Below are 10,383 nucleotides of genomic sequence, written 5' to 3' on the forward strand. Positions count from 1 at the left end.
AGTGAGCTTTTGAATTCAAGATAGATTGCCTACGATACTCGACCTGGACACTTGGCTCGATGACGTTACCATGGCGGAATACTTCGTCCGTGTTGGCGTCAACCACACACCCCAGCAAGGCAGTCATCTGAAAACTCAAGAAAACGTCAACAGGTCGTCGAACGAAAAACAGAAGAAATTGACAACGACTCCCATGGTCTTTTCTACGACCGTAAAAATTGCGTCCTGCCCACATTGTGGCTGTGCTCATCGCCTTTACCTCTGTGAGAAGTTTAATACCTTAAATCCCACGGAACGATCAGAAAACGTCATAGAAAAAAGATGCTCTTACCGTCGTCTCGACGACCGCCATCTAAGTTCCGAGTGTACGAAGGAAAAGAAATGTGGAACGGATGAGTGTAAACGTCTTCACCACCCTTTTCTCCTTGGGGCATCCAGGAGGTAGCCGAAAATGCTCGATCGAGCCAGTTGTCATCCTCATCTCAAGAATAAACTCATAATATCACAGTGTATTGACATTGAGTACAGGCATTTTTGGTTCAGTTTACATGTAGAAGTATAAACTCATATTATCACAGTGTATTCATATTGAAAACAGGTAAATTGGCTTCTGTTTACATGTAGAAGTATAAACTCATAACATCACATTGCATTCATTGATATTTTATATATTCATTGGATTCAAGTAAATTTGATCGCGTTCATATAGAAGTAAAAACTTAAGGTATCCCAGTGTATTCACATTGAATACAAGTATATTTGATTATGTTTACATATAGAAGTATAAACTCATAATATCACAGTGTATTCACATTGAAAACAGGTATATTTCATTCTGTTTACACGTAGAAGTATAAACTCATAATATCACAGTATATTCACATTGAATACAAGTATATTTCATGCTGTTTACATATAGAAGTAAAAACTCATGGTATCACAGTGTATTGAGATTGAATACAAGTATATTTGATCCTGTTTATATATAGAAGTAAAAACTCATAGTATTACAGTGTGTTCACATTGAATAAAAGTATATTTTATTCTGTTTACATGTTGAAGTACAGACTTGCCGCGATCGCGCTCAAAAAATGATCGTGATCTCGATCACGATAAAAATATTGATCGCCGATCCGATCGTTTGAGATTGATCGGTGATCGGATCGGCGATCAAAACAACACATGCTCACAAAGTTAAGACACAGGTTTGTCTTGGTTTTGTAATAATTTCTGCGTTAGTTGCAGAGACTATCAAAAAAAAAAGTCTAATTTAAATTGTTTATTTACCGCATTCTCGTACAGGATCGTCGTGAGGAAGGAAGAAATACACTTTCAAATGATGGTAAGAGACAAGGGTTCTAGTCTTGGTTTCCCGAAGAGCAGAACAACACACTAGTTGAGGGAAGAAGGGGCCGTCTAAGAATCTACTTGTTTCTGTTTTTTTGGTCCTGTTTGTTACCTTTCGGGTAGGCTTTTCTGGCTAAGTGTCACTTTCTTCGAGGTCAAATTTAAAGGAAGCAGTATATGGTCTATTTTTGGCCTTGCCCTAGTGAACAGTAAGGGGGAACATTCTAGACTAGCTAGATGGGTTTCCGATTGGAGGTCACGAGTAGAAAGTCATTCCCACGGTCAACTCCCTGCATTGCTTTGTGACAATAACAAGGGTTACCCTGAGAACGTTGAACTCTCAAGGTTCTTTGCAATCTGAGAGATCAATTCTTTACATCACCCCCCCCCCTCCTCTTTTGTTGCGTACCGCAACAATCGGTACCAGCTTCTGCATTTTATTTTCCTCGAATGATGTGTGGATCCTACGCTGATGACACGGGTACGATGTTTCAGTTTCCTGAATTAGACTTCGTCTATTTGTCGTGCTCCCGAGGTGAACCATTCAGCCGGCATACATTGTGAGTGTTATTGCAATGCTTTTTTTTTTTTTTTTTTAGGGAACTGTGTATACGTTTGATCTCTTTTGCATTCTGAATCGTCATTTCCTTCGAAGACCCATTTCTACTTAGGAGATGAAAAATGGAACATGGTTTGAAATATGTAAGCAAATCCGACACAAGCAATTATACGGTTAAGTCTAGAAGAGTGTTTAAGGAGGGTACAGGAATAGGAGTATTTGATTATAGGGACACAGTGGCGAATTTATTGTATTAGACATAAATTAGCTCAATTATGTGGGAGGATTGATTCGATTTTCTTGGAGGAATGATTCGGCTTCTGGCTGATTAGGGCGTTGGCGGTTTCGCTGTCTCTTCTTTCTCCGTGGGGGCTCTGTCGATCGTTTTGAGGCTGTGGATTGGGTTGAATATGAACTGGTAGGAGGCATAATGATTTGGATCGGTGGTGGTGTGGCTGTTGCAGTAATGGCTGGTGGTGTTTTGTTGAAGCAGTTGAGTTGAAATATTTTTGACATGATTGGGAAGGCTTTGAGTAGGAGGGATCCGATACCACAAAATCTTACAGCGAATACTGAAATCATCCCAAAGCCTGAAATGGCTCCGAAATTTTTTATCCAACCCCCCATTTTGGCTACAAAATCTACGTGAAAGGCATCGCTATGGCGAATTAGGACATTGGAAGTGAGAAGTTCTTTTGTGTTGTCTTCTGAGTGATGCTCATGAATGGTGGCGAGAATGTCAGCCATTACCGACGCATGACTCAAAGGGCTATTTTGAATTGCTGGTTGCATTTGCAGGAGGGTTGCTAGAGTATTGTCGGCTTCGAATTTCTCTGTTTCAATGAGTTTTCTACCTTGAACTTGGATGTTTGCAAACACCGGAATCCATTCTCCATTTTTGTGAGCGTGAGTTTTTCCGTTAAAATTTACAAAATTTGAATACCAATAGCAGTTGGTGAAGGATACGAGCTCCCAACCTTCGACTGCAATTGTAAAATTGAGATAACGTGGTTGAGGACCACATTTTGTAAATTCTGTGTGGGAGGTTACATTTTGTTCTCTACATTGTAAGACTGAAGCTTGGGCACCGTTGGCTACTAATTTTGAACATTTTGGAAGTTGCATGTGAGTAGCTGCTAACCAGCCATTGTACTGAGCGCTTACGATTACGCTGTGATGGTTCATTTTTCGGTTTTCACATTGTAACCGACGAATTTCTCTTGCCAGTCTATTCTCGTAGTCTAATGCTATGTCTCTGGTGTATTGGACATGGGCTGCGGCTTCAATTTCTGCTTTTATTGTTGAGGCAACCTGTTTGACCTGTGCATTTATTGTATTACTGCTGGTTTCCTCTTGTTTTCTACCGTCGCATTGGAATCGAATTTCACAAAATCTCCTGTTAGGGGTGCCATGTTAATTGCTACTAATGTTTACACTTTGTAACTGCCGCTTTCCGCAGTAAGCGAGCATTGTTGTGTTGATGAGAAAGTCTGTTTGGCTGTGTTTATCCTGTAAACGTTTGATCTCGGGATTATTTGTTTTAAAAAGCTGTCCTTCTCCGCTTCTTACTAACTTAAGCTCGCAGTTCTTCTTGTCTTTATATGAATAATCCCAGATTAAAGTAACGAAGTTAACGGTTGCTGTCCCATTCAAGCTGCCTGAAAGTGTTCCTAACGGAGAATTGATTGTGCAATTGTCGCATTCCGTTTCTAGAGCTACTTCTTCAATTTTACAGTTCAGAACCTTATGGGTTATTGTTCTCATCCACAATGGTTGTATGTTAGGATACAGGTCGTATGTAAATTTTCGTGTCCCCGCCGGATTTATTGCGTAGTCGCCACATCTTCTTCTGAATTTTTTCATTTGTTTGAACATTTCTGGAGTAGCTACTGCTGGCCATTTGCTTTGACCATGTGTATGCCAACCAAAGAAATCTGTGTTAACTGAACGATGGGCATACCAGACGCTACACATATATCCCAGGAATCGTTTAACTTCTGGTAAGTGGGACAAGAGGGTATATATAACCTTTTGGGGGGGATGGATCATAGCGATATATAATATCGCTTTTGGAGGGGGATGGATCTTCTATAATCTGGCAATTTTCGTCGCCGAAGTTCAAGAATCCTTTAATTTTTGCCTGACTACAGTCGCATATCGTAGCGTTCATGCCAATGCTGTTTGAAGGCAGGTCAATAGTACTACCAAAAATAAACTAAGGAGAAAGAGAAAAAAAATTATGAAATTGGTTGTTATGTGAGAGGAAAAATATAATAAGACATGGTGGCGTATTATAGGATTAATAATTATGGATTCCTACTCCTACTGAGTCGAGGCTTCATCGTACCTAAGCGATAACTTCAATTTTTTGAATTTCTGAAAAACTCCGTCGTGCTTCGTTCGATTTGAACGAAATTTGTCTCGCGGTGTGTTATTTGTTCACGAATCAGCTATGGCGTACAAAATTATAACACAAAATATATGAATATTTTTGTTGTTTTTTTTTTTATTAAGGGACTAAATTTCTATTCCTAGTGAGGAGAGGCTTCTATGTACCTTTACGCGCTGAATTCAATTTTTTGGAATTTCTGAAAATTCCCGCACGCTTCGTTCGATTTGAATGAAATTGGTCACAATGGATTTGTTTTTCACGAATCAACTATGGTGTGCAAAATTATAACACAAAATATTGTAACGTTTAGAGAACGACTTTGTCCTCCAACAGACCTTTCCTCAGTTTTGGTTTCCTCTTCCATTTTAGCTTGTGCCTGGTGACTGTCACCTTTGTTTGTCTTTTTATACTGAAAGTATTGAAAGAGATTTTATGTTATTATTTTTTATGCTTCCATATCAAAGTCCTTAAACTTATCGGGAAGACGGGTTGCGACTCGTGTTCTTTTTTCTCGTTGGGTACCGTTTGGTTGTACTGGTTTTTTGTACGTTAGCTTCTTCGTACCTAGTCTATTCTAGGTTCTGCCGGATATGCTAAGGAACTTTATTTTCTAAAAAAAGGTTGCCGTAGCCAAAGGTGCCTGGTTGTTGACTTGTTTCAGGACTTGCCTTAATTGGACTATTTTCCTTCTCGAAATCCAAATTTTCTGCTTCGTCTTCGTCGGATTCTTCTTCCGGTTCCTCGTCCGACTTGTCACCATTAGACGATTCGTCAGACAGTCTTATCGCTCGTAACTCGGTCGTTCTCAGATCGTCAAAGTCAACACATTCCTCATCACGACATACCATTCTTTCGGTTAATGCTTTTAACCGATTTACATGGGTGAGTTGAGTTCTCGCGCCATTGTAGGAACGTATTTCTACAGTTCCATTCGATTTGACTTTGGAAATTCTATATGGACCTTGATATCTCGGATTGAGTTTTTTGCTCGTGCCTATCTTAGTCACTCTTACGTCTAGCAGTACTCTGTCTCCCAGTTCAAAGTTGTTTTCTTTTGCCCTCTTGTCATATTGAATTTTTTGTCTTACTCTGGCGTCTAATAAATTTTTTCTTTCTAGTGCGAAACCCTCTCTTAGTCGTTTCATTTCCTGACTTTTATAATCTTGCGGAGTGATCAATTCTGCTTCTGGGATTAAAAATCTATCGACGACCATATTTGGGTCTTTTGCCATTATTAAAAAATAGGGGCTCTCCATTCTGGATGAGTGAACTGAATTTCTATACGCCGACGCCATAGGTCCCAATACCTTTTCCCAATGTTCATAACCATCATCTATATATTTCCGAATAATTTCTACTACGGTTTTGTTGAAGCGCTCTTTCATACCATTTGATTGCGGATGATAGGCTATCGAAGTCTTGTATTTAGTTTTCAATTCTCTACACAAACTGTTGAACAGTTGGGAAGTAAAATTGGAGCCTCTATCAGTAATGATAATTTTGGGTGGGCCGTTATACAGTACAATCTTGTCCATTAAGGCTCGGCAAATCGTTTCGTCCGTTTGGTTCGGCAAAGCTACGACCTCCGTCCATTTTGAAAAAGCATCGGTCATCACCAATACATATTTATTTCCGTTCAAGGATTCGGGTTTGATTGGCCCTAGAAAATCCATACCTATAACTTCAAATGGGGTCGTCGCTATTTCAAGAGGATTCAGAAACGCTCTGGTTACCACGCGTCTGTGTAATGCACAAACTTCGCACGATTTGCAATAATTTTTTATGTCTTTTAACATCTCTGACCAATAGAATGTGTCCCTAACTCTAAAGTATTTGCGTAGAAACGCTAGATGTCCCGCTAAAAGAGAATTGTGGTATTCTTAAACTACAGTTTTTCTCAGCGAATAGAGTACAACAGTTTGTTATTGTACATATTTTCTTCTTTTCTTTGAGGCAGGATAGAAATCCCTTCTCAAAACTCCGCTGTCGATTCGAAAAGTTTCAATTTCTTTCACCCAATCAGGGTTCTCTAGCTCATCCATTTCTGATAGAACTCCTTCGCTCAAATAATTCATTATCTTTGCGCATAGCTTGTCTTTCTTCTGCTCTTCTATAAATTTTTTTGTAAAATCTGATAGTTCCCCGGTTGTTACAACTCGGATAAGGGAGAAAAAATCAGCATTGCTATGTTCTTTTCCAGGTTTGTATCTAATTTTGTATTTTGCTGCGAACGCAATCGACCACCATCCCAACCTACTATTCTCGTCGTTGTGAGTTTCCAGCCATTGTAGTGGTCTGTGATCGCTTACGATCTCAAAGCTTTCATCTTGTATGTAATGGCGATATCTTTTTATCCCATAAACAATTGCAAGTACTTCACGCTCTATTGCGGAATAGTTGCCTCAGCATTGTTTAGATGTCTACTGGAATACGCAATGACTACTTCTTGGTCATTTTGAATCTGGCTTAAGACCGCTCCAATACCATAGTTACTTGCATCCGTGAAAATTAAAAATTCCTTGTTAAAATCAGGGAATGCGACAATAGGCGGTGTTATGAGACATTCGCGAAGTGTCTTAAAGGCTTTTTGTTCCTCTTCCCCCCATTTAAAATTACTGTTTTTATTTTCTTCTTTCGTCATTACTGTTACTTTCTCCCCCTTTTTGTTAACTCTGTTTTTTGGTTTTTTTGTAAGCTCAATTAACTGGTTTGCTATATCTGCAAAGCTTTTTATAAAACGCCTGTAATAAGACGCAAGTCCTAAGAATGATTTTATTTCTAATATGGTTTTCGGCCATTCGTAATTTTTTAGTCGCTCAATTTTTTCTGGATCGGGGGTGATTCCACTTGCTGAAATTACATGCCCCAAATACTGCACGGATTCACTCATAAATTTACATTTTGAGGGACTAAGTTTTAGATTAGCTTTTTTTAATAGATTGAAAATTCTTTCCAAGTTGTGGATATGTTCCTCCTTGGTTTTCGAAAAAACTATAATATCGTCCAGATAGACTAAACAGTTTTCGCCAATCACTGAACGTAACACAAAGTTCATTAAACGTTGAAATGTCCCGGTGCATTTGTCAATCCGAATGCCAGTCGGTTCCACTCGTACAAATTATTATCAACTATAAAAGCAGTTTTTTCCTTGGAACTTTCATCCATTTCAATTTGCCAATAGCCTGATGCTAAATCAAGTGTACTGAAGTACTGCGGTCCATGAAGTAAGTCAAGGACATCATCAATTCTGGGTGGCGAACACGAATCTTTTTTTTGTTATCTGGTTTAGTTTCCTGTAATCTATGCACAATCTAATCCCCCCCCCTTTTCTTTTTTACTAAAACTACGGGTGCTGCCCATGGGGAAACGGGCGGCTTTATTATTCTATTAACTAATAACTCTTGCAAAATACTTTCTAATTCTTTTTTATTGTTGTTGTGAATCCTATAGGGTCTTAATCGTATGGGTCCTTGTCCTTCCGTGTTAATGTGGTGTTTAACTAGTCCTGTTTTTTCTAATTCGTCTGCTTAAGGTGCGAACATTGAAGATTTATTTTTTAAAAATTTAATCAAAGAAGCTCGGTCTGCTTCTGCCATTACTGAAGGTAAGTTTTCACTAAAATCTAATTCGATAGAAGATTGTTCTTCTGTCCCACTAAAGTTAATGCACTCTTTTTCTGTTCTTCCGAATTCCATTCTTCCAATTACTTGGAATTTTGGTATGGTTATCGGTTCATTGGTTTCGTTAATTAAAACTACGGAGAAAACTGTCAAATCGTTAACACTTCAGACGAAGGGGTCCACTCGTAACCCGCTGTGTAATCCCGGCCCTCTTTCTAAATAACATGTGATATTCAGAGGAAGTTTTCCGCCTTCCCCTTCGGATTCAACGACAGTGGCGCTAAAGGGCATGATCGTGATCCTCTGTCTTGTGATTATGGCTGGCGAAGAGGCCGTGTCTTCTTTGACACGGTATATTGTTCTCTCGCTCCCATCTATAATAAATTTGTGCTCATATAAAGCGTCTAAAGCTAAGATACAATCTTCGTTGATTCTATCCACGACAATGAAATCCTGCAGAAGATCATCGCCTAATACATTCATTTCGTGGGTAACTGTCCCTCTTGTTCTAAGTCTAGTATTGTCCACACCAAAGAGTTCTACCGGGGCATCAGTACTATAGTTTTTGATTTGATTTCCAATTCATTGCAAAATTTCCATTTTTATCAAGCTTCTACCCGCACCGCTATCCAAAAGGGCAAAAAAATGTGTGTCACCGACTTGTAGTCTTAGTCGGGGTATTTTATTTTTTCTACTTTCTCTGACTTCATTAACATTTTGTCGGGGCTTCGGACATGGTCCACCTTTATTCCCAACATTACAAAAGGTGGTTTTTAGTTTCCCTGTTCAAAAGGGTTCAATTGGCCTGAGTTATTTTGTAGTGGAGGGCCGTATGTTTGGTTAGGTTTTCGTTGTGGGTCTGGGCATTCACGCTGTACATGTCCATTCTGTTTGCATTTAAAACATCTAGGACCCCCTGGGCCCCAACTACACATCGCTGTTAGATGGGTATTGGTTTTGCAATATGCACAATATTTTGGACCTGGTGGATTCCAACCAGTTTGGTTATTTCAGTCACTTTGGGATGGTTGCTTTTGTCCAAATTGACCTTCTTTATTTTGTTGTTGAAATCTTTGAGGGTTTTGTTCAAATTGACTACTGCAGTTCTGTGTTAGTTGGGATTGCGGCATGGATCGAGTAGGGAAACCATCTTGGGCTTGAAAAGCGGGCTGGGAATGAAAACCTGTTTGGGAACGGAAATTTGTTTGGGTCTGTACTTTTACGACTTTATTCCATAATTAAGCCGTTTCCTGGTTTTGCAGCATTAACTCACTCATTAATTGCTGATTATTTTTTAACGTTACTTCTAAATCTGATAATTTTTCTTTTGTTTCGCTTGAAGAGCATGCATTTGAATTTGATGCGACAGCATTAATGAATTCTACGTTTCGTCTCTCTAATTTAGCTTCATTTAAGACGGCCGCACAATTCTCCGTTTCTTTTATCAAACTATCTAGATTCTTAAATTTTTTAAAGCTCATTCGTTCTCGAAGATTGTTTTTAAGTCCCCCCAAGAATTTGTCCATTATCAGCTGTTTTCTCATTTCGAGGTCTACCAATTTCCCCTCCCTTGTCGGGTAAGCAAATGAAAAAGTTTTTGTATGCGACACGCGTAATCCCTAATTGATTCTCCAGGGTTTCGTATACAATTGTTGTATTTGGTCAAGTAAATTTTTCTACTATCTCCTCCATGATACCGGTCTTGTAAGCATTGTTTTATTTTTGAGAACTCCTGCGCCTCTTTTGGATAGCGTAACTGAAAAGTCGTTACGCAGTCGGTCGCTGAACCAAAAAGTTTAGAGCACAGCAACTTTATTTTCCTTCCCTCTTCAAACTCTGAAGTATTCATTACTGCATCAAAATGTTTGATCCAGTCCTCAAATTTCGTCGAACCTAATCCATTAAAGGCTGGTACTTGAGCCAAGAGGGAGACGTCTGTTGTTGTTGATTTAACAATAGCTTTTGGCTTAAATAGTAGCTTTGATTTGTTTCTACTGGGCAAGATTTTTCTATCGTTTAGTTTTTTTGCTCTTCCTTAAATTTGTTCATTGATTTCGTTACGTGTTTTGCTGCGGCTTTGGCGCCTGCGTGCGCTTCTTCCTTTGAAGCTCCTCCCGCTTTCATGCAACGATACATGTGATCATAGTGGCTTTGATAATTCATTCTGGGTATTTTCTCTCCCAGTAGCTTCTTCCCTGTCTCGATTGATTGATCTAACTGTTTTGGATAGCTAGGAGCTATCGGCTTGTTTCTTTTTGTTTTTATTTCTCTTTCTTTTAAGCTCTTTTCTTTCCCTATTTGATTGAATGGATTGCCGTCCTCCTCCTCTTCTGACGTGAGATTCTCGTTATCTTCTTTTACCTCTTCTTCACTATCTATAGAGCTATCGCTTTCGTCCTCCTCCCTTCGTTGCTGAATCTTTCTCTTCCATCAATTTTGTTTCTTTGATTTCTGCAGATTTTTGG

The 10,383-nt window shown here is 39.1% G+C and overlaps 1 protein-coding gene and 1 pseudogene across 1 annotated transcript; both read right to left on the reverse strand.

The window, feature by feature from the left end:
• Positions 1-2,179: 2,179 nt before the first annotated feature.
• LOC123470667 lies at positions 2,180-4,076 on the reverse strand. The gene is made up of 3 exons (XM_045171219.1): positions 3,985-4,076; positions 3,650-3,947; positions 2,180-3,226 (listed from the first exon to the last, which is right to left on the reverse strand). The coding sequence occupies exons 1-3, from the start codon at positions 4,074-4,076 to the stop codon at positions 2,180-2,182; spliced, it is 1,437 nt and encodes a 478-aa protein (XP_045027154.1).
• Positions 4,077-8,691: 4,615 nt separating this feature from the next.
• On the reverse strand, positions 8,692-10,081 carry LOC123470668 (annotated as a pseudogene).
• Between the last annotated feature and the right edge of the window lie 302 nt (positions 10,082-10,383).

Source organism: Daphnia magna, linkage group LG3, assembly GCF_020631705.1.
Source record: "Daphnia magna isolate NIES linkage group LG3, ASM2063170v1.1, whole genome shotgun sequence".
Lineage (NCBI taxonomy): Eukaryota > Metazoa > Arthropoda > Branchiopoda > Diplostraca > Daphniidae > Daphnia > Daphnia magna.